The 27,533-nt window shown below is 35.5% G+C and overlaps 1 protein-coding gene, 1 long non-coding RNA gene and 1 pseudogene across 6 annotated transcripts in view; 1 reads left to right on the forward strand and 2 right to left on the reverse strand.

Annotated features, from left to right (window-relative positions):
- LOC141502074 (uncharacterized) overlaps nt 1-1,063 on the reverse strand; it is a 57,822-nt gene extending 56,759 nt beyond the window's left edge. For both annotated transcript variants that reach the window (XR_012472374.1, XR_012472373.1), the window contains exon 1: nt 799-1,063. This is a non-coding gene — a long non-coding RNA (uncharacterized LOC141502074). The remainder of the gene's footprint in view (nt 1-798) is intronic.
- On the forward strand, nt 20-26,497 carry NFIL3 (nuclear factor, interleukin 3 regulated). 4 transcript variants are annotated; one of them, XM_074206639.1, is made up of 2 exons: nt 20-34; nt 18,867-26,497. In XM_074206639.1, exon 2 carries the CDS (start codon nt 19,037-19,039, stop codon nt 20,420-20,422), a length of 1,386 nt encoding a protein of 461 aa, XP_074062740.1. In that variant the 5' UTR covers nt 20-34; nt 18,867-19,036; the 3' UTR covers nt 20,423-26,497. The 4 variants fall into 4 exon arrangements, with proteins under 4 accessions (XP_074062740.1, XP_074062738.1, XP_074062739.1 ...); XM_074206637.1 differs by lacking the exon at nt 20-34 and adding an exon at nt 62-428 and having other exon boundaries at nt 16,809-26,497; XM_074206638.1 differs by lacking the exon at nt 20-34 and adding an exon at nt 62-428.
- LOC141502073 (glyceraldehyde-3-phosphate dehydrogenase-like) lies at nt 9,971-11,107 on the reverse strand (annotated as a pseudogene).
- Nucleotides 26,498-27,533: the final 1,036 nt, after the last annotated feature.

A 27,533-nucleotide genomic window follows, 5' to 3' on the forward strand; every position in this document is an offset into this window, starting at 1 on the left:
CGGCGCAGTGGTTGTTCCCCGCTATTATTGGCTGGTAGACCCCTCCCATCACTCCTCCTCTACCACCACCCCCATCCCCCTCCCGTGCCCCCTCTTTCCGACCCCAGGAAGTGCTGCCACTAGCTGTCTCTTGTGTGTTGCGATAGCAGCCCTCGGGCCTGCCCGGAGGTAGGAGTGAAGCCCCGCAGCGAGCCACGGCTCTTGAGCCCCTTTGATGCTGTCCCCCAGCCCCTGCCCCAGCACACCCAGCAGAACCCGGACCTCCCTCTACCCTGCCCAGCCTCTGTCTCCAAGAGAGCCGAGGCTTGGAGCCGGGTGTTGGTATCGGGTTCACTTGCGACTTTCCGGGGAGACCTCTTTTCGGGCTTTTTTGTTGCGTTTTCTGCCCCTCCCACCAAATTCTCCGGGCCAAGATGAAAATGAAAAAGGTAATTACACAAGCTGTGTACTAATATTTCTAGGCTTTGTTGTCATTTTCTCCCTTTGTGTCTCTGAATCCCTCTGTCTCTCCACTCCCCACCTACTCATGTGTAATTTCGAAAAGTTGCTGTCACATCCAGAAGTGTATGTGTGTGTGTGTATAAAATAGTGTTTAATATTACATCTCTAGACGGGTGTATTCATTAATTAGACAAACTTTTGCTGATGTCAGTGTGGGAATCTCCACCTTAAGGAATCTATATTGATTGCAACCCCCCTTCTCGAGCACGTAGACTTTGCTCCCTTTCTCTACCCTGCAGTTGCATAATATGACTGTATTTAAGGAAAACTGATGTTTTGATAGAGAAAAGCACTTACGGCAGCTCTTCTGAGGTCAGTTCATTTCCGAGGATGCAGCAAAAGGTTTTCTGACTCACGTCCCCACTCCCTCTTCTCCAGGGATGGAGGGAGATTAGTGGGTGGGGAGGAAAGCAGACAACGTGAGGGGCGGAGGAACGCTAAAAATACTTGATTTGGTTGAGAAACGAGGTTTTAAAAAGGGGTGGTGGTGAAAAAAATGCCCGTTCCACAATTGTTTTTGTGTGGGAGGTCAGCCCTTACCTTTGTTTTCCACACCGTTTTATCGATAGTATGTTTTAAACCCTGAAGGAAGATCTGTGAGGTTTGTTCTTTCATACATTGCATAATCCTCCCACTGTGAAATATTGGCTAGGATTATGAGAATGGGTGTGTGCGTGTGTGCGTGCGTGTGTGTGTGTGTGTGTGTGTGTGTGTGTGTGTGCCGCGCGCAACGATTCTATAATTTTGGTGCAGCGTGGGGGAATTGATTTATAAATTACATCTATAGTCTATCTTAAATAATAAATAATTTAATATTCACAAAAATATACACATTCTAGCTGAATGTTAGCTTTGAGATTGTGAGGAGGAAAGCTACTTAATCTTACCGTGCGTCTCGGAGGTTTTTTAAAATCTGGAAAGAATTAAGTCAGTTAAATTCTTCCCTTCCATTAAGGGAATTTTGTTGTTGTTGTTGTTGTTGTTTAACCCCTTTCCCTCCACACTTGAGTGTAATTGGTTTTTCAGACACTGCAAAACAGATCACCTAATAGTTCCTGGAAATGTTGCATTATGTAACCACAGAATTTGTTGGCAGAGGGCAGAGGAAGAGGGAGCTAATTACGCGATTTTTATAATCTAACTACAAAGAAACTAGGGCAAGAGCTTTTTTTAAAATGGCAAGGTAGCAGTTTTTTAAAAGGATGTTTATAAATAGAAAAGTAGGCAACTGGGTAAGACGTGAGTTAGTTCATGCTGGTGAATGTCATATACCCTAAAATGAAATTGAGTTCTTCTATATTTAGCCCTATCACAATTTAGCAATTGTGGCTTCACAGTGCTATTTCTGGTGTTTTCTCCAGAACTGTTAGCAAGTAGACGTTCAGAGCCATTTACTGAGGTTTTAGCTCCAGGTCTGAGACATTTTGATGATCCCATATTTTTTATGGCATTTTCCCTAGGTGACTCTAAAAAATAAAGTCAGGAAAACTGCTGCTCACTAAAAAGCTCCCAGAAGATTAAAGGAGTCATTTTCTCTTCTGGGCATTTGTAATTAGAAACAATGAAGTCACAAGTATTTCCTTCTGATAAGATTTACCACTCCCACCCACTAATGTGATTTGTAGGAGGTAGACATAGGTCATTAGTTTGTTTTAGGCTGCTTTTCTAGATTTCATTTAGAATAATGCATGGGCTGTGTGTGTCTGTATCCGTGTAATACACAGCCCTTCTGAAACTTGCCCTATTCTAAGTTTATTAGTCTATCAGTTTATTTTTTCCCTCTGCTTCTCTCTGCAAACGCCTATCCATAGTCCAACACATTTGGTGTAGGGCATACACGGACCTCGATCTCCTTAGCTAAACTTCTCCTCTATTCACAGCTGTCTACATTATTGCTTAGGTTGAGGGGGGTGTCTAAGCTTTCCCTAGGAGGCCAAGAGAATGACAGCTCCTCCTTCTGGAAGATAATGCCAGTGGCCAGGCCCCATTTCCCTTTTCTGCTGACCCAATGCCATCAGCAGGTCCTTGGAGCAAACTATATATACCCCCTCCTTCCTAAAGCCTTATCCCTTAAGTAAGACCTCTATTGGGTTTAAATTGAGACTGTGGTGGAGAACGGTGGGAGAAATTGTCAGCTTTGTCCGAGGCGGTAGGATGGTGGTGTGAGAAAGTGGTAATAAATGAAGCAGACTCGGGCTGGCCAGGGTTGGAATCGAAGATAGGAGTGCCCTGCCTCCAAGGCGTGGGGTAAAGGACACTGGCCGCATCTGGGGTTGGCGCCATGGTTCTGCGCTTCTTTCTCATTCTCCTCTTTGTTCTGGGTGGGAGCGGCGCTGGCGCCGTGGGACTGGGAGGAATGCAGCAGCAAATCCTCGGAGGAGGCTGGGGGAGAGGAGCTGCGTGTGTGTGCGTGGGGCCGTGGATGTTCGGATCAAACGTAGCTTCTGAGGGATTGGGGAATGCGGTGCTCCACTTAGTGATCTTGGACTAATTGGCAGAGCTGAGGGACCCGGAAGAAGCCGAAATGCGCCTGTAGTCATGTAGTGTGGAATGTGGAAAAGCTGTTCATTAATACAGGGAGAAGAAAAGGAGGAGGGGAAGAGGAAACCTCCAAGAATGGAAAATGGGAGGGGTGGGGGAGAAGTGGGAGGCATTCTGGGAGAAAGCAGGAAGAAAAAAAGGAGTTTGTCGTGTTGCAAATTGTTAAGCAATACTTCCTCTTTATCTTTTGCACAAATCGGGGACTTCATTTTTTTTTTACTCTTTTTTTTTTATGACTGCTGATTGGGAAACATGTTTGTTCTAGGGACAGAATTTGGTTTCCAACATCAAATGAAAAGTGGAGCATCCACCCTTCATCGATTTCCTGCCTTCCCCAAAGGGAGATGGAAGTTTGGGTGGTGGATACTAGACCATATGCTCCTGTGTTCTTTAGAGCAAACGGAGGAGAAACGTAATGTCAGTCCCGTTATATTTTTATGTCCTGTGGATAAACCCTATCAGGTGGTATTTTTTTTTATTACAAAACATCCAATAGGTATGACTAGTAGTTGTCACGTGTGATCGGCAGGGTTCAAAGTGAAGGGCAGGATCTTACTACACTGTTCTGATACTGTCATTCCAATAGATTTTCGAGACATTTTTCAGGGAATGACTTTTAGAAGATCTGATTTTAAAATATTCCGCCTTCTTTGAATAGACATGAAAACGAAACATTCTTTGCTGTCCATGGACAGGAAAGTTATTGTGGTGACATTTGCTTCATCTCTTTTTAATAAAATATAGCAAATTGTATGCAATATTAAGGTAATGTTTACTGTCCCTCGGCTTTTAAACTCTTGGACAACTCTGGAACATTTAGTTTCAGAAAAGTCTAGCCAGTATTTAAAAAATACAAACATTTTCATTTCTTTTGATCCATGTGATATTTGTTGCAACACAAAGCCTTCATAGAATTTATTTAAGGACTTAATTTAGTAAATTACTCCGTTTGGCCACAGATCTGTTATTTTTTCCAAAGACAGTTATCTTGAATTTTGAGTTTGTTCTTTTTAATTTTTTAAAATCTTGATCTGTTTTGTTATGTTATATTAAGCTATTGTGAAATTGTTACATTATGCTGTTGTTAATAACATTGAAATCTAAAAATATTTTCTATTAAGGCACATCTTTCTAAGGCAAATACAATCATGTGAGGTAAATCGTGCATGTGCATATGTGCTTACACATAATGAGACTGGGATTTGGAGACTTAGTCTCCAAACTCTCAATTGCTATTATCCTTCTTGGAAATAAAAAAGAACTTTTAGTTCAGATAAACATCCCCTTTTGATGTTAAATTTTAGTGAGGGCTGTCTAGTTTTGGAAAGGGTTTCCTACACTGGTTAGCTAGGATTGAAAGCTTATCTTTGTGAATTGCATTTATAAAATCACTATGATGCAAGTACTTAAAAAATAAAAATCTTTGCTTGAAACTTTTTTCACGGTTTCTGATTCGCTATTTTAAAACAGATTCTTTCAGATGACCTTTCTATGGTCATTATAGATAACTATTAGATTCATGATTAAGGCTATGTAATGGAAAAGGTGTAGTCATATGCCCAGGGTTTTGTTTTAATGACAGAATACCAACTTTGTACATATTTCAGTTGTAATTCATATGGCACTGAGGCATTAAAGTTAAAGAACGAAAGAAAAAAGAAACATAACTAGGCATATTTATATTTAGGATTTTATTCAAATTAGAGGAAGATCATTGACAATTTTTCTTATTTTTCTTAATGAAATGCTTGTATTTGCTAGCACTGATACATTACTTGCTGTCTTGCATTTTTCTAAACTTACTTTTTATTGAGAGATTTGCTTAATAGTCTGAGAATGTTGACTTAAACTTTAAGCATTAAATATTACATGAAATTTTTATCACCTCTTTTCAATTATCTTTAGATTTCTCTGTGAATAATATTCCTGTAGTAGACTACTACTTTTCAAATGATTTGAATTTCATATCAGCATATTTCTGATTAAAAAATTTCAATGACATGCTAATATAGGTTGTTTTTATTGAATTGTATCTTGTATATTCCATTTCATTGAAATTAAGAATTTGTCTAGATAGCAGATATAAAAGGATGATGCCCTTACATGTAGCAAGTTAAATTGTAATTTGTATGTTAGCCAAATTCATCCTTCCACTTGAACTTTTGCTGTTTAGTCATTTTTTTCAGTCATGTCTTGATTTTTCATCATGACCCCTTTTGGAGTTTTCTTGGCAAAGATACTGGAGTAGTTTAACATTTTCTTCTCTAACTCATTTTACAGATAGAGTGTTTCTCTTCATTTCTTTTTCCCACGTCAGTTTCTCTAACAAGGTGAAAAGAAACATCACTTTCTCTTTTATATTTTATTAAGTTGATCCTCATAGATTAAAAAAGTTTTTTTTTTTTAAAAAAAGCACTCTATTCCTAACTCCACCATAGAGAGAGGCACAATTAGGCATTTGTCAACAGTCACTTTAAAAAACTACCAGTATAACCTTTTTCCTGCAGCATTTCATATACTTTTATACTCTTAGAAAACAACAATCTCCATAGTCTTTGTGCATAGGCAAAAATAAGGGTTACATTTACAAGCCTTTTAGTTAACTTAGAATTGTGTATTTAATCATTTTACCCTCCTGGGATCCTCAGACCCTCAGTAAACAAATTAATGCCAAAGATAAACTTGTTTTATGATTTTTTTAATTTATCCTCTTCACAGGAAAATTATAGTAAAAATCAGTGGGATCTACCATCCCTGTTACTCAGAACCAAAGTGTAGAATAATATAAAGGAGATCAGGGACATTAATTTGCTGCCCTCATTTCCCTTTTAATCATTTTTTAATGTTTTATTCCTTCCATGTTATATATAGAAAAATTTGTAGTTTCATTCTTCAGTGTCCACTGAGTTGTCAGTGTTCTTGGATTTCTACAAGCCAATTTTCTCTATCTTGAAAATTTTCTCCTGAAGTCTAAACCATTTGAACATTTACTTGTCCGCCATCGAAGAATATTCCCTATTTTATAGAACTCTTAGGTGCTCTCTGTACTCCCAAATAATGCCATCATTTAAGCCTTCTAAAATTTATTACCTTCAGTTTCTTGGTAGGGTTTTCTCTATGTGTGTTTTTAACTTCATACTACTCTTAAAATTATTTAAGTAATTGCTTTCTGATAAGTATATCTGTACATTTAGTTTTGCATTTTGTTTACAGATTCTGTTTTCTTAGTGAATTAAATTGTTGTACTTGACCACTTTCATTTAAGTTCATCATTCGAAAATTTCTTAAACTTTAATACTTTACATATATAAAAAAGAAAATATTTATGTTGCTATAATAAAATGTCATCAATAAAAGCATCAAAATTTTGAAGCTTTGTTTTATGTTAACATTTCAGCTAATTTATCAGATTGTCCAAGAGGAAAAATAAAAACTGAATTTCATTAGTACATTGATCAAATTTTGATATTTATTAGTAGGTTTTGCATATTAAGTTGAAATTTCTAAGAACTTCAAGACTAGTGAAACTACCTTTTGGAGGCAGAATTTTCTTAAGTATATAATGATATAAATATTCAGAATATCTTTTTGCTTTATGCAAAGGTTGCTAAGAAAATGCCCATGAACCTGAAATATTTCCTTTCTGGATTTTCTTTTACTCAATTATGCATTTTTTGCCATATTTTCACACACATTTCACTTCAATTTATAATCTTTACATAAATTAAACTACTAATGAATGAAGTTTTAAACTGCTTCCATAAAGGCAAAAAACATCAAAAACAAATCACCTTCTTCTTAATGAGGGTTATGCAATTTAACTTGATTTCTGTTCAGCATGAAAAATTTCCTTTTAACAATACTTTTCATATAACCACACTTAGAAAATGTTTTAGAGATCATTTGGTCTAATAGTTTCATTTTTAAGACAGGTTTATGAGGCACAGACAGGTTAAGTGACTTCCCAATGTATAAGTAGTAAGCAGCAAAGTTAGGAATTGAATCCAGTCCTGCCACTGATCCAACATTCTTTTCTACTATACCAGTTGCTAGGCATATTAGATAAATGATGAACTTAGGGGCAAGGCAAGGCAAATATGTTTGATTCTTTTTTATGCCATTGACTATTGGCAGTATATAGGTATGAGATCATTTAAAACAAAATTTCCATTATAAAGATAGTTAATTAAAAGTAACAAAGGGGCAGCTAGGTGTCAAGTGGATAAAGCACGGGCCCTGGAGTCAGGTGTACCTGGGTTCAAATCCTGTCTCAGGACACTTAATAATTACCTAGCTTGTGTGGTCTTGGGCAAGCCACTTAACCCCATTTGCCTTGCAAAAACCTAAAAAAAAAAAAGTAACAAATAGGGGACAGGCTACTAGTTTTCTATTGTGTAAATTTTTAAATATTTGAGAGAAAAAAAATTTTTAGGTAGTGTAGGCTATGAAACATTCTTTCTCTGCTATCAACAATTTTAAAGACTTCTAATGAAATATACCACATTGGGGAAAATAGAGATAAGAGATGTGAATATGTAATGTGTGATCCATGACACAAAAATGGGAGATTTGTGAGAGATTCAAGATTCAAAAAGATCTTGATGGGCCAGGACAGTTGCATAAATCTATTAAGATTCAAGATAGCAGAGATGAATATAAATCCTTACCCTTGGATTCAAAAAATTGGCCTCACAAATGGATGGATGGATGGGTAGAACATTGAACTGAAGCTCAAAATTAGGTGAATGATATATAATTAAAATTTCTCGTATTTTCTTATCACCTTAAAACAACCTAGTGAGATAGGAATTACAAATATTGTAACTCCCTTGGTACAAATGTCAAAATGGAAGTTCAGCTATATTAAGGTTCATGCAAGGCCTCAGAGGTGGGATTTGAAATCAGGTCTTCTTGACTACAAGTGATGTATTATATCCATTATTTCATGGTGTAAATATTGCTTAAATGATATGACCAATCTTATCCCTGGAAAAGAAATGAAGAAAGGAATTTCTCTTTTCTTTTTTGTAGAGTTTCAAGGACATGAGTGAATAATATTGCATGAGCTTTAAGTTATAGTTTTTACTATGGTTTTTGCATTCTTCTTTGTTATAACAAAAGGAAGGGTGCGTGTGTGTGTGTTTGTGTGTGTGTGTGTGTGTGTGTGTGTGTGTGTGTGTGTGTGATAGCAGGAGATATCTGGAAATTATTTTGCTATTGATAAATTTTTATTTTTAAAAATAATTGAATAAAATTGGACTTTACGATGCATCTTTAGATACTTCCCTCTTGGGTATACTTAAAGCTCTTATTGCCAGAGTAAAATATAATTTGCTAAAATTGTTCCACAAATATGACTGATAAACAATACTGATGCCTACCTTGAACCATATTTTAAAACATTTGTATCATTTTTCTTTTTTGCCAATGGTGATTTTTTTTAAAAAATTAATTTCTCCGGGTGGCTAGGTGGCGCAGTGGATAAAGCACCGGCCCTGGAGTCAGGAGTACCTGGGTTCAAATACGGTCACAGACACTTAATAATTACCTAGCTGTGTGGTCTTGGGCAAGTCACTTAACCTCATTTGCCTTGCAAAAACCTAAAAAAAATTGATTTCTCATGCTATAATAGAAAATTAAAAAAAAACAGGAAAAACTTTCAAAATAAGAAAGCATAACCTAGCAAAATGAAGCACACTTCATTGAACATGTCCAGTTCTCATTGCAGAGGATGAGTGTGTGTAGATTGAGTAATATATATCTTCAGTCTCTGAACTAATTGAGTCTGAGTTCTAAAGTCTCTCGGAGTTGATTTTCTTGTTAATGTAATTTTGTTCTCTTTACATCAGATCATGTAGGTCTTCCCAGTTTCTATGTTCATTTTGTCATTTTTATGACACAATAGTCCATTTAATATCCATAATTTTTTCAGATGACACCCTCTTAATTCTTAGTTTGGAGCTACTATATAGAAAATGCTACTAGCAATATTTTTATATAATGGGTCCTTCTTCTTTTCATCTCATTAAAGTAGAGGTTTGTTCCACTAGTATATCAAAGCATGGGTTTATAACTTTGGGGATAGAGTTTCAAATTGTTTTACAGAATGACTGAACTAATTCACAGTTTTATCAGCATTATATCATTGTGTAGGTTTTCTTACAGCATCTCCATTCCAACATTTTCCATTTTCCTCAATTTTCATTTTTACCAATCCAATAACAGAAATTCATTCTTGAGTTTTCATTCTTCCTAGGCTACTTTCCCTCATAAAATTTTAGTCAATAAAATCCTATTTGTTCTTAGCTGTACAAGTTAATGCCATTTTAGGTTGTGCTGAAAAAAAAATCAATATCCAGGACAGGAGAAACAACAAAATTAATGCCTTCTTAGATTTTTTTTTAAAAAAGGAAAGAATTCATAATATTGTGTTCAGTTGTGGCTCCACACTTTTAAGAACATTGATAAGCAGAAAGTGTTCATGGGAGAGTAAGCAGTTTGTCTTCTGCCATTATCTCCTCCTTCACACCTGTCTCATTTGATGAGGTGGCCCTTTTCCTTCCCAAGACTCAGCCCTCAACAACCAGGTAATTCATTCCATTCTACAACTGATTGACTTTGTCTCATTTATCTTCAGTCTCTCCTTTTCCTGTCTGCTTCCTACAAACATGCTCATGTTTCCTTGTCCCTTAGAAAACACTTACTTGATGCCTACTAGGTATCATCTTATGCATAGCAATTAAACTCGAGGACAACATCTACAGTAAGTTCTCTCCATTCTCTTTTTAACTCTGCAGTCTGGTTTCAGGTCTCATTATTCAATGAAAACTATTCTCTCTTAAATTACTTTGATTTCTTTTTTTTTCACTGAATATGATGACTTTATTGATGGTACACAATAAAGGACTCTAGACTTCTCCCCCCTACTACAGGGGTGCTTTGGGACAAGGATGTGAATGGGGCACAGGATCCCTGGTAGAGGAACGCATGTTAGGCATATGGGCTCCCCAGTGATGTAACTTTTTTTTTGGCTGGGGATGAAGATTCATCCATGGCTTCCCATTTTATTCTTTGGAGGCCATGAAGACCATGAGGTCAACTACACAGTTGCTATAACCATACTCGTTGTCATACCATGAAATAAGCTTGACAAAGTGGTCATTGAGGGCAATGCCAGCGCCTGCATCAAAGGTAGAAGAGTGGGTGTCGCTGTTAAAGTCACAGGATACAACCTGGTCCTCTGTGTAGCCTAGGAGGCCCTTCAAGGGTCCCTCTGATGCTTGCTTCACCACTTCCTTGATGTCATCATATTTGAGCCATGCCTGTGAGCTTTCCATTCAGCTCAGGGATGACCTTGCCTACAGCCTTAGCAGCTCCAGTGGAAGCAAGGATGATGTTTTGGGCAGCACCATGCCCATCACGCCACAGCTTGCCAGAGGGACTATCCACAGTCTTCTGGGTAGAAGTAATAGCATGCACTGTGGTCATGAGTCCTTCCACAATGCCAAAGTTGTCATGAATGACCTTGGCCAAGGGGGCCAAGCAGTTGGTGGTGCAGGAGGCATTACTGACAATCTTAAGGGAATTATCATATTTCTCATGGTTCACTCCCATCAAGAACATTGGGGCATCAGCAAGAAGGGGCAGAGATAATGACCCGTTTGGCTCCACCCTTCAAGTGAGCCCCATCCTTCTCCATGGTGGTAAAGACACCAGTGGACTCTACAACATACTCAGCTACAGCATCTCCCCATTTAATATTGGTGGGATCCCGCTCCTGGAAGATGGTAATAGCTTTTCCATTGATCACCAGCTTTCCATTCTCAGCTTTGACAGTGCCCTTGAACTTGCCATGGGTTGAATCATATTGAAACATATAAACCATGTAGTTGAGGTCAATGAAGGGGTCATTGATAGCCACAACATCTACTCTGCCAGAGATGAGTGCAGCCCTGGTCACCAGACGCCCAATGCGGCCAAATCCGTTGACTCCGACCTTCACCATCTTGGCTCAGGAATGCGACTGACCAGAGCAGCAGATCCTTGCAGGGAGCTTGGAGAAGAGCTGAGAGCCACTTTGATTTCTTAATTGCCATATCCAATGACCTTTTTTCAGTCCTCATCCTTGACCCTCTCTGTAGCCTTTGACACTATTGAACAATCTCTTGTTCTTTTTTTGTTCAATGTTTTTGTTTTCAATTTTATCAATCTCTTCTTTGCTCTTCAGGATTTGGTGTTTAAATTTTTTTTAAAACTAATCTCTCATATTATTTATTTATCTTTTCCCATTACTACAATAATCTTGTAAAATTAAACATAATCCACCCTTCCCCCACAAAGCTAGAGAAATGTCAAGAAAAATAAAGTGAGAGGGAAAAAAAGTCTGTATTCAGATACCATTGACTCTGTCTTTGTTATGGATTGAGTTATTTATCATAAGTCCATCAGAGAAGTTGGTTCATTATGTTTTTCCCATAGTTGCTATTGCTGTTTGTATGTTCCTCCATCCTATTCCCCTCATTCTCTCTCTCCTTTTACCCTATCCCTCTTCAAAAGTGTGTTGTATCTGACTACCCTCTCCCACGATCTTACCCCTCCTTTGCCACCTACACCACCCCCTCCCACCCCACCCCTGGCCCCTTTCTTCCATCCCTTTCCTCTCCTTTTTTCCTTAAGGATAAGATAGATTTCTCTACCCTAGTGAGTGTAGATGTTATTTCCTGTCTGAGTCACATTCAGTGAGAATGAACACTCATTCCCCCTCAAACTTCCCTTTGCACACCATGGCAAAAGCCTTTTCTTGCCTCCTTTCCCTTTCTCCCAGTATATTCCTTTCTCACCCATTATCTCCATCTTTATTATATACCTTCATATTCAGCTTCCTCCTGTACCTTGTCTATATTTCCTTCTTCTAACTGCCCTAATAAATGAATAGGTTCATGTGAGTATTAGTACCATCTGATGCAGGAATACTAGCAGTTCAAGATCATTAAATCCCTCAAAATTTTCCCTTCCATCCACCCTGAGTGATTCCTGGAAAACCCTGAGAGATCTGTAAACTGTCCTTGCTACCATTAGACATAGGCACCCCAGAGGCTGTAACTGAGTGACTGGAGCCAGTTTGCTCCAGAGGCCAGCACTGCCCAGTCCACTCTGGCCTTTTCCAACCCTGGTGAAATAGAGCCTTCCTGTGTATCTTCCAAGTTGTCTTGGTCCAGAAAATTATTTCACTCAGTCTTTCTGTGGGTTCTATCACTCTAGAATTTGGTAACAGTCATAATTTAAAGGCATCTGGAGGGGAGCTTCTCTTAATATTTCTTTATTTCTTAGTTTCTAAAGACTCTTTCTTGAATCTATTTCTCTTCTCTCTATATACTATTTATTTCACATGGTGATCTCATTAGCTGCCGCCCCCAAATTCATTGAGAATTATATAACTCTATCCTCTCTGTACACCTCCATCTCAAGTCTCTACCTACTCTTAGACATCTCAAACTTGATGTCCCATAAACATCTTCAACTTATCTTTCCCCTAACCTCCCAATATTTTCTGTTACTGTCTAGGGGGCTACCTTTCTCCCAATCTCCCAACTTTTCCTCAATCTCAATCCCTACCCCTTCCCTGCCCTATCACAGCCAATCTGTTGTCAAAATCTATAAATTTTACTTTCATAAAATATGTCACTTTTCTCTGCCCTTTTAAATCCTCATCTCTTCATACTATTGAAATGCTCTGCTGGTTGATCTGTCTGCCATATAGCTCTCTCCCTACTTCAGTCCTCAAAGTGATTTTTCTAAAGTGTAGGTCTGGTTTCATAAACCCCCTTCTCAATAAATCCTATCACCTCTAAAATTAAAATCTTTTATTTGGTGTTTAGAAGCCCTTTTCCCTTTTCATCTGTTCTACCTACCTTTCCAGACTTCCTTTACCTTATATCCCCTACTTGCTCTTCAACAGCAATACTGACCTTCTCACACAAGATACTATTTCTTCCATTGCAGGTTATGAGTTCTTTTTCTTGTATCTTTCCCTTAGCATGTGTCTGACACGTAAGTTAATTAATTTTGTGATCCTACTATTTAAGGATTTGTTGAAGGAAGTAGGGATATTTAATCTAGAGGGAAAAAAATTGAAGGAGTTGGTGGTGGACCTGATGTTTGTTTATTTGTCAAATGAAAGTGTTGTTATGTGGAAGAGGGATTAAAATTGTTTTATTTGGTCCAAGAAAGGGTGACAATTATACAAAAGTGGATTCAGACTCTTTAGATAAGGAAAAAATTCCTAATCATTAGAACTATATCATAATTGACTGAGTTGCTTTATAGAATGAGTAGTGATTACATTTCACTGAAGCACCTTGGATCAAAAGACAGGATGACTATTTGGTATGTTGTGGTGAAGATCTTAGTATCCAGATGTGCATTGTACTAGATAACCTCAAATACTCCTTCCAACTCTGAGATTATTTTCAGTTGGATCCACTTCTTGATGATTCCATTTGGGATTTTCTTGGCAAACTGGAGTGATTTGACATTTTCTTCTCAGTTCTTTTTATAAATGAGGAAAATGAAGCAAATAGGGTTAAGTAACTGCTTAGGGTCACAAAAGTAGTTCAGGACATTCTAGATACCAGGGTTTCCTAGATAGATTGGATACACTCTATGCACTGCAACATTTAGCTACCCTGATTAGGAATACAAGTAGAAAGCTAATTTTCAATGATGTGTCTTCTTAAAGATAAGTAGAGCTTAAAATGAAAATTTGTGCTTAATTATGCTTATTTATTATTTTAGTGAGGTGTGTGAAACATTAGCTTCATTAAATTTCTTTCACTCAATAAAATAAAATTCCTTTTACTCTTAATTAACAAAATAATAAATTGAATAATTCGCATTACCATCATCTCTTCACATCACAGGGGTTTGGGACTGGCTGTGTCCCTTCCTCCCCCCAAAATAAATTTGCATAAATATTTTGGTCCTACAGAGAAGATTTGAGTTTTTTCTTCTTTTGTGGGTTGCTATTTATAAAATTTGGGATAAGTATTTGGTCTGTGCCATCTTTCCACATTTTCTGTGGCTTACTCAAAATTCCTCCAAAATTCTTATTTAATTTCTTATGCCAACCATGGAGATAATGGTGAAGTGGAAGGGGGATAACTAACCTCTATATCTACCATAGAAGTACTTTATATACATAGTGTTATCTCATTTGAGTCACAATAACATCATTAACAGCATTTGGTGCTATTAATATAATTTATCAAAAGAAAAGTTAAGTAGTGACTAATGTAGGTAGAATAGAATTTGCTGAAAGTGATAAAGTAGTTATGAAATTATTCATAAGGGAAAATAGTTGAAATGAAGTCAGAAAAATCTGGAGGATTCTTCCTGATGACATCATCAGTTAACAAGTTGTTAATAAAGTGAAAATGATTGCTGTGAGATAAAATATAATTCCTTTGGGTTGTCCCATGGAGGAATCAACTTGCACTCAGCCTTTAGAATCACTGAGCTCTTACATATGCTTAAGTAAACTGAAAAATACACAGTTTTCCAAGCTTGTTTCATAACTTTTGATAATACTTTTTATGGAATATTCAGTGAGATAGATGAGATCTTCTGAGACAAATTCTAAAGATTATAGCAAGTTTCTGTGAAATTTTTTTTAATGTTCCATATTGATTGATAATTTTGACACATTAATTTTGACTTTGTGTTATTTTAAATGATAGGAGAGACAGATACATATTTAAACATGTGTAAAAAATAAGTTTTTCCCCCTCAATGTATTGGCTTTTCCCAAAGTATAAATAAGGGTCTTTATGAAATGCTTTTTTGCAGATTAAAAAAAAGTTTTCATTATTCATTCATTCTTCATTGAAAAGAGTATATATCTCAACAATAAGTATAATACATCAAAATAATTTCATAGCACCAAGAAAAATCTAATCAGAACAAACAAGTCTAGGGAAGAGAAATGATGAGTCAAGGTCTGTGTTATACATTAGAAAATATGAAGAGAACAATATATATTATGCAGAAACATATGTATGATTTTAAATTCTGTTAGAATCGTTTTGGTTTATGAAAACTATCATTATGAATGAATATTTTAAAAATTATACAGTAAAGATGTTTTTGCATAGTACAGAGGAAAGCCTGATTTCTTAAAGGATAGACAAATTCCAGTATTAAGTTCTAGAAGATAACTACTGAATACAATGTTTATGAAGACTTTCATAAGGCCACTCTAAATGAATGAAACTGCTGAAGGTTAGAATTTTTTTACTTTTAAAATGAATACAAAACATACTAAAGACAGTATAAACATAATAATTGGTAATCTATATAGAAAATATTTGAAATATGGAAAAATGAAGATTTTAGCCAGAATCCACTAATATAGGTTGCAGAAGTAGCAAGGTAATTATGCTTAGAACAGGAGTTCCTTTTTTGTTTGGTTTTGTTTTTGCAAGGCAATGGGATTAAGTGACTTGGCCAAGGTCATACAGCCAGGTAATTATTAAGTGCTGGGACCACATTTGAACTCAGGTCTTCCTGATTTCGGGGCTGCCCCTTTGGGTCTTTTTTTGTTTGTTTTTGTTTAGAACAAGGTTTCTTAATGCTGGCCAGAGGAAATGGTCTCTGTGGGGGGTTTGTTTTATGAAGACTTCACCAATCTCTGACTCAGAGAGGCAAGAGAGAATAAGATTTTAATTCACGGGTTGTTTAAACAGTTAGAAGTTACTACAAAAAGTTTACAGGTTATGTGCTTCAGAGAAGTGAATTTTAACAGAAGTAAGAAGAGAAAGGAGAGTTTGGGAACTCATGTTCCCCCAGAGCCGGTCAGCTTCACAACAAGACAAACAGCATAATCAGACAAGATAAACAAAAGGGTAGAAGAGTTTGGGGGATGTCACGCCCCCTTGCAGGGGCCATCCTCCAAAGGAAGGTGAGCAGCCTCAATTGCTGAGTGTAGATGTTTGTCCTTCATTCTCAAAGAACAGCTTGACCTCAGGGAGGTGAGGCTATGACTAGCACGTGAATGATGGGTGCTGTGTGCTAAGTCACCATCCTCACTTTCTCCTCCCTAGCCATCTGAGTCCAGTGGCCAGATAAGACAGGAGATGGCCCTGGATGTGGGGCAATCAGTATTAAGTGACTTACCCCAGGTCACAAAGCTGATAAGCTTAAAGTTTCTGAGGTTGGATCTGAACTCCAGTTTCCTGCTTTCAAGGCCAGTGCTTTCACCACTGCACCACTGAAGAGTGATCTGAGCTTTTAAGGAGGACATAGGAAGCCACAGGTGAGGATCTACAGTAGTTCCAAGAGCAGAAATGAATTACTAAGAGGTACTGTAGTTGAACGGTGGTAGGTCTAAGACAATCCTTCCAGATGGCCAGTAGGATCCATTGTTTTGTTGATAGAGGCTTATTTTGTGCTTGAAGCAGGGATTTACTGAGTGTGTATGTGTGTGTGTGGGGGGGGGGGATCAAGATTCTTTACTGAAAGTTCATTGGCCTCATCTGATAGTTTGGACAATGGAATGGGAGGAGGGGAGGGAAAGTGGGGTTGGTTGCTAACATTTCAGTGCAGAAGGAACAGATTAATTATAGAGTATCTGTCTCTTAACATTTCCCCTATTTCATTAACTGTTTTTTGTTATACAGATCCCTTCGACTGTATGATTTGTAAGTGATTAAAAATAAAGGACACAGAAGTAAACTGTTACCAAAATTTGTTTTTAAATTTATTGACCCCAGGTTAAGGACCCCCTGAACTTAGAAAATTGTTGAAAACAATGAAGGGGAAGCATGAGGAGAAAGGAAAGGTGGCCCCAGCATTCTGTGCCTCTTCCTTTCCCAAGGTATCTCTTGAGCTAATCAGTTAAAGAATCAAATCATAAATACATTTCTCAAAAATTGAAAATACCATCAACGTAGAACTAGGAAAGATATAAAGAACATATAAAATTGGTGAAAGGAAAAGAAGTTATGTGGTAGATCACTTGAGCAAAGCAAAAGATTGTTTAGGAGAAGCTAGGTGTTGCAGTAGATAAGAGTATCAGGCCTGGAGGCAGGAGGACCTGAGTTCAAATTTGTCCTCAGACAATAATTACTTAGCTGTGTGACCTTGGGCAAGTCATTTAACCCCATTAGTTTCATTTTATGCTACTAAATTATGAATATAATCTAATGAAGGCTAATGGGTGGCTAGAGTTGAGTTGCTTATCTTTATACTAAATTACTAATTTTCTCAATACCTTTGGTGATGGCAAAACCTTTTTTATAGGTAAGAGAAAATGTTTTTTCACGGAGGACAAATAGGAAAAGAAAACTCTGTTTCTAAGTATTATTTTCTTAAATAGTAGATGTTTTAAAAAATAGTTTTCTAAGTGTCTGCTATTCTTATTTTCCATAAGATTATATCATCAAAGACAATGTAATGTAGTAGTAATTAATCATGGTTTTTTTAATGACAGAGAAATCTGGTATAAAATTGTTATTACATCACTTTCTATACTTTCTGTAAAAAACAAAGTACTTTAAAATTTGCCCATCTGATATGTTAAAAGTTACTTTCTTTAGTTAGTATAAAACTATTCACAATGTACAGGATCAGGTGTCACTGCTAAGTGGAGAGTTATATTTGAGCATCTGCCTTATTAAGTAATCCCTACAAAAAATGTGAATATTCAGAAATTTTCTAATATTTATTTGGATTCAGTGTCTAATATCAAGCAACTTGTAAAGTCAAAATCAGAACTTAAGTATTTTATTAATAGAATATTAATAATGTTAATAACTAATATTTTGAAGATGAAAAGGACCTTTGGGATCATCAAATTCCCTATCAGCTGAAATTCTAGAAGTTCTGAGGGGTGACATGATAAAATGAAATTTACTTTAATTCTTCCTGTACTTGAATTTTCTCTTATGCCCTCAATTCAAAATTTTTTACCGCTAAGAATAAAATTCTTTCTAGCATTGAATTGTTCTAGCATTGAATTCTTCTTATAGTCTATGTGTTAATTGATTAACATAAGAGTTTATTTTAGTCCAAAAATGTAACATAATATAAAAAAGCTTATCACATTGCTATGTGAAATTTTACTCAATTAATTTTGAGGAAGCTAGAAATATAAAACATTTCTAATTGTCTAATCCAGATACTTTCAAAAGAAATTCCTATATTTTGAAAAGCAGACCATTTGCCACTGAAAGAGAATTAATTGTTGAAATAAACTAAGTTACTAAACCAACCAGTTATTGAAAGTTTTATCATGACTACATTGTGGTCAGGTTTTTTCCTATAAATCATTTTTATATGAATCATATTTTAGTTGTTTTGGTAATACAAATTCAGTTTATATATTTTGTTGTGAAAATTTAGAACCAGATCTTTTGAAGTTTCAGAAGCTGTATAACATAGGAGGACAGAGTATAAAGTATTTAGTTTGGAGTGTAAGGAAGCTGAGTTCAAATTTCCCCTTAGACTTTTACTGGCAAGTTGACTCTGTGCAAAGTTGAGACTTTTTTCTGTTTCTTAAGCAATTCCATAGGACTTAAGTAATAGACAGGTTCCAGAATTATGGGTCTTAATTTCTGAGAGAGACAGGATGAGGATTTCATATCAGGCTGTGCTTCAATTATTTGCCCTTTGTCAAATGAACTTCTACCATAGTTTTTGTTTTTTTTTAAATGAGTAATTAATTTGAATGTCTAAAATGGTTTAAAAGTAGCATGGCATAAAAGTGGCAGTTTATCAAAGACAAAACTCAGAGATGTGTAACTGTTCTTGTTTTAATTTATCTATTGCAGATCACTTCTACATTTAGCAAGAAGAGCTTTTGCAATATGAAATAAAAAAAGGAATGCTGATGGATATAAACCCACAGTTTTTTTAAGAATTATGGTTTGCGAAATACTGGAGATATAATTTGCCCTGCAACACAAGATTAAAAAAAAGATTTAATTAAAGTTTTTTTCTGATGCAGTTAAGAAAAATGCAGACCATTAAAAAAGAACAGGCACTTGTTGATACAAGTAGAAATGTGGACAAGATGATAGTGCTTAACTCTGCTCTAACTGATGTGTCTGAGGACTTGAATACAAATGAAGATCTATTACTTAATGAAGGAGTTGGTGGAAAAAACAAATCTTCAGCTTGTCGGAGAAAACGGGAGTTTATTCCAGATGAAAAAAAAGATGCTATGTACTGGGAAAAAAGACGAAAGAATAATGAAGCTGCTAAAAGATCTCGTGAGAAGCGGCGACTGAATGACCTGGTTTTGGAAAACAAACTAATTGCGTTGGGAGAAGAGAATGCTTCTTTAAAAGCAGAACTACTCTCACTAAAATTAAAATTTGGTTTAATTAGTTCTACAGTATATGCTCAAGAGATACAGAAACTCAGTAATTCTACAACTGTGTATTTCCAAGATTATCAAACAACCAAATCAAATGTTAGCTCATTTGTGGATGAACATGAAACTTCTATAGTGGGAACTAGTTGCATTTCTGTCATTAAACACTCTCCTCAAAGCTCTTTGTCTGATGTCTCAGAAGTATCATCAATAGAGCATTCTCAGGAGAGTCCTATTCAGAACAATTGCATAAGTCCTCAGGATAAGTTCCAAGACATAAAACAGGAACCTGTAGAATTAGAGAGTTGTACAAGAGAGTCAGGAGATGATAGAGGTTCTTACACAGCATCCATTTATCAAAACTACATAGGAAATAACTTCTCCACTTATTCTCATTCACCTCCCTTGTTACAAGTCAATCGATCTTCTAGCAATTCACCAAGAACATCAGAAGCTGATGATGTGGTGGTAGGCAAGTCATCTGATGGAGAAGATGAGCAACAAGTTCCCAAAGGCCCAATTCATTCCCCAGTGGATCTTAAAAGCATACATGCAACAGTTGTTAAAGTTCCAGAAGTGAATTCTGCACTACCACATAAGCTTCGGATCAAAGCCAAAGCCATGCAAATAAAAGTGGAAACATTAGATAATGAATTTGATGCCACACAGAAACTTTCCTCACCTATTGATATGTCATCCAAGAGACATTTTGAACTTGAAAAGCATGATAAACAAAATATGGTACATTCTTCCCTTACTCCTTTCTCTGTACAAGTAACTAACATTCAAGATTGGTCACTCAAACCAGAACACTGGCATACAAAAGAATTCAATAGCAAAATTCAGAATAGTTGCAAAACTGGAGTTATTGAAATTAAAGACAATGTGTATAATGTCTCTGACTCAGGGAACTTGTATTTAAAACAAGGGATATCAAATTTATCTACAGAGGTTGCTTCACTTAAAAGACTTATAACTACCCAACAAATTTCTGCTTCAGACTCTACTTAAGTTACTACTGAATTTTAAAGATGTTTTAAAGATGTCATTTGCAGTAGCTCAACATGTTTTGTATTATGCTGAATTTTCACTGGACTTGTGAGGTCATTTCACTGTAATGTTCATATGTTGTCTGATTAGGTGTCTTTTGGTGCAGAAATTATTATGAAGATTATTAGATTGTGTTATGATCACTGTGCATAGTAAAGTAGTCTGTGCAAAAGCTACTTTATATATAGAACATTATTTTTTATTCTTCAATTTGTGTGCAAGTTACCACTTACAATAAAGTATTGGTGACAAACATGGAATTTTACTCCATTAAAGCCAATTCAATGAAAAAAAAAGCAATGATTATGTTAAATGATGGATTAATTACACATTTAACATATTACTTATTACTTTGAGTTTTATTTCTTACCCAAGATAAATTTGTAATATATACTTTCCAGTGAATTTGTTTTATTTTCCATAAGTTTGACTGACCTCTTGAAAAAAATCCTAGAAAAGAAAAAAATAACAATCTATTTTTTCTTTGAAAATTCTTTTCTTAAATACTTTCATCATTAACTTTTTTCTTTTAAAATGAACTTTTCATTACACATTGGTTTTGTTTGTTTTTTTTTAAAGAAAGACAGCAGCCTTGCCAGAGTTATCTCTTTTAAAGCAGTGTACATAGATAGTTAATTGAATCAGTGACATGGCTTACTATATGGCTATGAGTGATAAGAAAATGGATTTGTAATTTTCTTTCATTATAACCCATGCAGTGCTGGCAGATGACCATCTGGGGAGCTTAGCTCTTCTTAATAAAATAAAACACCAAAATATACTTGTATTGTTAACTTGCTTACTATTTTTATATATTTTATAAAATTTCAAAGGACACATCAATATTCCTTTTTAGTCACCAGGTAGTTTCACCATACACTTACTGTTTGACTTTCTATAGCAAAATAAACGACTCTTTTTTTTTTTTTTACTGAATATAGCAACATATATTATTTCAGAACGGCCATGGTAAGTCATGGGAAAGTTAATGTGAAGTTCACCATTTCTGGAATGTTTATTTAAGATTATCATCAGAAATGTAAAGCTCATTATGTATTACAAATTGATTCCATTTGCAATATTTCTAAGATAAAGAGCTTAAGGACATTTTGCTACTGATTCATTAGAATACTTTGTGGCTTTTATTTAATATCCCTGTTTTACATGAAACTGAAGTATTTTAGGTATTGAAAGAAGGTTTAACCCCTTGATCACTAAACATTTATTAATACTAAACACTGGAGATACAAAAAGAGGCAAAAGGCAATCTTTACCCTTGAAGAATCTACAATCTAACTCTATTAAAGTACAGTACATAACAGCATTATTCTGATGGTATTCTCTTTCATTAAACTACTTGATATTTTACTAAAAGACAGGGATAGTCTTTTGTGACTAATACTTTTAGGTTTACAAAGCTCTTAACAGACTTTATCTTGTTTGAACTATGTGAAGTAAGTGATTATTTTTATCTTTATTTCATGGATGATGAAACTGAGGCTAATTGTGACTTGTCCTGGTCAGATATCTGAACTAGTATTTGAATTTGGGTCTTCCTATTGCAGGTCCAGAACATGAGATTTTAAGGGTCACTTAGGAGTAGCGAACCTCAATTTATTTCTAGACAATCACAAATAGATCCAGAGTCTCTTCCTTTGTTCCCATAAAGATATCACTGTTAGTGCCAACAAAGGTTTTCACTTTCAGCAGTCTAGTCTAAGTCAGGACCATTAAATCTTTTAAGAAATATTTCCTTGGGACAACAGTATGAACTGTGTAGCAAGCTTTAGTGTATATGTTCAAAAATCAGAGAAATGCTAAAAAGCCTAAATGTTACCAAAAATAAAAATATGATCTCCAAATATTTTCTTATTCTTTGTTTCCCCTAAAGTATTTTGCATATTATCGAATAAATGCTCAATAGATATTTGTTAAATTAATGAATGAAATAGATGAGTAGATTTAGACAAAGTGACAAAATGAAGGAATTAAGTGAGCATAAGTTGTTGGTCATTTATGAAAAAAATAATTTGAAGATTAAAAATAATATTGGCTGGCAAATGAGAGAAGAGAAACTTCAAATGTAGTCGTGAGAGGGCATTTTATACTTTGAAGATGTCAGGAGCATAGAGTTGGTAAGTGAATGAACCAATTTCTCATGACTCCTGTCTCCTAAACCATCTGAATTTTTCTTTTCCTTTACCATTACTTTCTTCCCTCCTATGAAACTGTTCAATTTCATGTAACATCAGGTCCATATGGGATATTACTATTGTTAGTATTATTATTATTGTTATTATAATTGGAAATAATTCACATTTAAATTGTGCAACAAAAACTCTGAGGTAGTTTATATAGCATATGCTGAATTGTTCCAAATTTAGGGAAAAATAAATGTCTAAAAGCATTTTATTAATTATGAAAACTGTAATTCCTTAATTAAACATCTGTCTACATTGAACTAACTTGCATTAATTGTTCTTATGGCTAAGAAAATGTAAGTTGCAAAAGAAAACAATAGTTACTTTGGTCAAATGCTGTTTCTTAATACTTATTAACTTATTAACCTCTCAAGATTACCTCACAGTTTTGGGGATATTGACAGATGCATTGGTACAAGGAGTTTCTATACTATTCTATATGTCTGGACAGCCCCCCCCCCCATGTTATAAAAACTAAGGAATTCTAAATTAACCTGAAACTAAAGGTTTTTGTCTCTGAACTAATTTCAGTCATTTTGTCACATGTGAATTCATGAGTAAAGATAGTATGGCTTAAATATATAGAAAACTGTCCTTTAAGCCAAAAAGAACTATATTTAAATCCTGCCTCTTGACTATGAGCCTGGGCAAGTCATTAAATTTATCAGTTGTCCATGCAACCCCTCAAGACTTGCAAAGAAGGTGTCAGCAGTATTAGTGGAAGGAGTTTCCTTACCTGGGAGTTCACCATACTAAAATTAGAGTTTAAGGTCCCTAGATATTTAAAAGTTAAATGATTTTCCCAGTGTCACATAACTTTTAAATGTCTGAGACAAGATTTGTACTAAAGTCTTTCTAAAGCCTCCAAATCCAGCACTCCCTAACTTAGATATAACCAGCTCTAGGCAGTGCTTAAATTTTAAATATATTTATAAAACTTTTAATTTTTACTTACATTATCTCATTTGATTTTCACAACTATCCTTATTAAATAGGAATTTTAATCTTCATCTTATAGATAAGGAAAATGAGACAAAGTGGGGGAGGCCCGGCCATATATTTTGTCCAAGGTAATTCAGCTTGTAAGTATTGGAGGCAGGATTAAAAAACACATTTCCTGATTCCAGGTCTACTCTCTTCTCAGCTGAACTGCATTGCCTTTCCTTTCAAGAGTCTTAAATATTGTATCCATTGTGTATAGAGCAAATACACTAAATACTTTCCCTTTTAGCTCTACCTCTATGATGCTGTTACAAGTGTTCTAATTAATTAAAAACTGTAAATAAAGCTCCAATGTTCTTTATGCTAGTGAGTGACTACTATGTGCTCTATTCTAGGTTCCACTGAATATGCCAAGAAGTATAAGACCCAGCCCCTGCCTTCAAGGACTTTACAGTCAAGTTTGGCAGACAGGATATATAAAACATAAAAAAAATCAAAGTAACATGAAAAGTGCTAAATGAATGGAAGAGAAGGTACAGACTGGATGAAGATAAAAGATTTGGATCTTGAAGTACCACTGAGGTACACTGGCACCCCATTCTGCAAATGAAAAAAATTAAATCACATGGGTATTAAGTTATGGAATGTGGGCTTCAAATCTAGATCAGGAGACTCTAAGCCTAACACTTAAACAGTGATCAATAAAAAGGAGAAAACCTGTGAACTGAAGAGGGCAAATAATCTTTCCCATCTGGGACTTAAAATATTGATAGTATTCAAAATATAGAGAACAGGGAAGAGCTTTTCAGATGGAAAGAATGATAAGAAGAAAGGTTAAGTGAGTTAAGTCTGACTGATTCAGTGGATCATAGCATGCCAATACTTCCTCTAAGGTTTTCTTTTCTTTTTTCTTAGGTTTATTTATTTATTCTTTTGCAAGGCAATGGGGTTAAGTGGCTTGCCCAAGGCCACACAGCTAGGTAATTATTAAGTGTCTGAGGCCGGATTTGAACTCAGGTACTCCTGACTCCAGGGCCAGTGCTCTATCCACTGTGCAACCTAGCCACCCCCTCTAAGGTTTTCTTGGCAAAGATATTGGAGTTGTTTGCCATTCCTTTCTCCAGTGGAATAACACAAACAAAAATTCAGTGGTTTGCCCCAGGGTCATTGATAGTTACTGCTTAGGTCTATACTAAAAAGTACAATTACAAGATATGTCATTTGGATAGTGAGCAGATGAAATTGGCATGAGTTAAGGTATTAATTTTCTGTAAGTGAGCAATGTGAGATGCAATTGAACATATTGTCAAGGGCATTGAATGTTAAAATATAAAGACTGAACTTTGTTCTCTTGGCAGTAGTGAAACAAGGAAAGGTTCTGTCTACATTCTTATTACTTGCAAACAAACTTTTAAATGTATGTTTCCACCCTTTCATAATCAGACAAACCAAAAAATACTAATTGCTTCCATTTCCTCACCTCCCACTAATTTCTCAGCTTGGCTTCTGATTCTGCAAATAGACTGTTAACTGCTCTCTCCTAATTGCTAAATTCAATGACCTTTTCTTAGTTCTCAAATATTCAACTTTTTGACAGTATTAACACATATTAAAGAATATCCAGAACTATCAGACTTGGATATTTTATAATGCATCTCTTAAATTGATAAGGTAAAGAGCATAAGAATCAATTCAAAGTAAAATTATAAAAATTTTGTCAAATTGTTATACCTGATCCTTCTAAGTCTCTTCATTACTCCTATGCTCTTTCCATCCCCTCATTTTTTTTGACAGTACTCAATCCTGTACCTATGTGACTACATCTCTTTTGATAATTATCTTCTCTTTTTCCACCTGCAAATTGATACCCTAAGGCCACATGCTCATCAGATATCTTTAGCTCAATGATCATTTTAGTGAAGATTTCTCTCTCCTGAGAACCAGTACTGCATCATCAATTTCCTGTTGGATATCTTCCAGATTACCCATAAGCATCTCAAATTCAACATATCTAACATTATATATCCTCCTAACTTCTCTTTCTAAGTCCCCAACTTGCTTCACAACTCTTACTACACTTCTCCTATCCAATCATTCTGTAAGCCTTGTTAATTCTACCTCCATTAACTCCTATATTCCTGCAGTAGCCTCCTAACTGGTCTTCCTTCTTCCAGTCTCTGTCTATTGCATCCTCCACATACTTGCCAAATTAATCTTTCTAAAGCATAAAGACTACAGAAGATGACTTTTCAAGAATCTTCACAATGTGGCTTCAGTCCACTTTTCCAGTCTTATTTAATTTCCTTTCTCTTCCCTTCTTTTGAGCCTTTGCACAAATGCTGTCCTTCTTCTCCACTCCCACCTCTTGGAATCGCTAGTTTCCTTCAAGGCTTAGGTAAGGGTACCCTTCCAAACACTACATGATTACTTTTCTGATCCCATCACTCTGAACAAAATTATTGATATTTACTTTGTATTTACTTTTCTCTCTGATGGTAGTACAGATAAGGTGTATACTTTCTGTCATACCAGATGAAAATGGATGTGTTACAGTTGTATTAGCTACCCACACAAACATGAAACCCCCAAAAAAGCAATCTGTCAATCAATTTATTAACTAATAATATAATTTATAGAGTCATCTCTGAAATCATCTGAGCTGGGTTAAAATACTACTTCTCAAGGGCCTAATAAAACTAACTTATCCTAATGGGACCTCAGTTGCCTTTTATTTAAAAATAATGCTTTCATCCAATGCTAAATTTATATTGTGATAAAATGATGTAGTTAAAATTTCCTTTTTTGGGAGGGGGGTAGGATTAATTCAATGCAGTATCAATAAGTGAAAGGGACAAAGGGAGAAAGACTCAGGTGGTAAGACTAGTTTGGCACATAGTTATTTCAGGAGTCCAGGTACAAAGTGATAAGGACCTGAAATACTATGAAGATGCTAACCTACTTTTTGCTTCCTTTTGACCATTTTTGTCTTTGTTTAGATTCCTAAATTGATAGTACCAAACTATCAACATTATAATTATAGTATACAAAGAATGTGGGTTATCATAGAGAATGCTTTATTTAGTAAACTGTATACCAAATATGTACTTTAAAATAATCATTCATAAATGAATAAGTAGATAAACGTTTTTGTGAAGGAAAAAATGTTTTCAAAGTTTTTTTGTTTGCTTGTTTTTACAAGTCTATGAAGCAACATTTCTTGAAGGAATTGGGCTAGATTCCTCTGTGGTCCCTTCCAATTCTAAATATCTGAACCTCTTCTTCAGCATCAGAACTTGTATCCAGAGTTCTATAAGTACATATTGGATTGTAATGAATAGAATTCAGTGAGTTGACTGAATTGGATTGATATGTTGAAAAAAGAGGACCAGAAATTCTGATCAAATTAAAATTGGTCGCTGGTTCAGAAACAGACACAAGCATAATAGAGCCATTGCATAACTCATGTTATGCAGCCCTGAAACAGGACATAACTGAGAATTGTTATATAGATATGTCCATTCTGTGGTCTCTTTGAGATTGTTAACTCCCCTAAAGAAGTGTTGGTTATCAATCACCATGAAGAAGGAAGTGTCACTTGACCTACAATGAAAAGAACATTGGGGTCTGAAAACTTCCTTGAATCTTATTTATCATGTGAGAAGGCAGACTGAAGAAAGTGTTAATAATTTAACAGTAGTAGGTATGAGATAAAGATCAATTAAAGCCTCAGAACATGTTCTGACCACAAGGATTCAGAGTACCTGAAAGAAATAAAATGAAATAAAAAAGAATGGCAGGGAGAATTGATGCCTTAGAATAACTGAGATGGAAAAACCTCACACAAGAACAAAGCATCATAAAAAATAGAAGAGAAAATAGTAATTCATTAAAACATAAGAAATGTTAATATCAAAAGAGAAGAAAAAAAT

The sequence above is a fragment of the Macrotis lagotis genome, chromosome X, assembly GCF_037893015.1.
Source record: "Macrotis lagotis isolate mMagLag1 chromosome X, bilby.v1.9.chrom.fasta, whole genome shotgun sequence".
NCBI classification, from domain to species: domain Eukaryota; kingdom Metazoa; phylum Chordata; class Mammalia; order Peramelemorphia; family Peramelidae; genus Macrotis; species Macrotis lagotis.

Bases quoted from the DNA above. Each gene is read 5' to 3' on its own strand.
- NFIL3 (XM_074206639.1), top strand. From the start codon at position 19,037: ATGCAGTTAAGAAAAATGCAGACCATTAAAAAAGAACAGGCACTTGTT.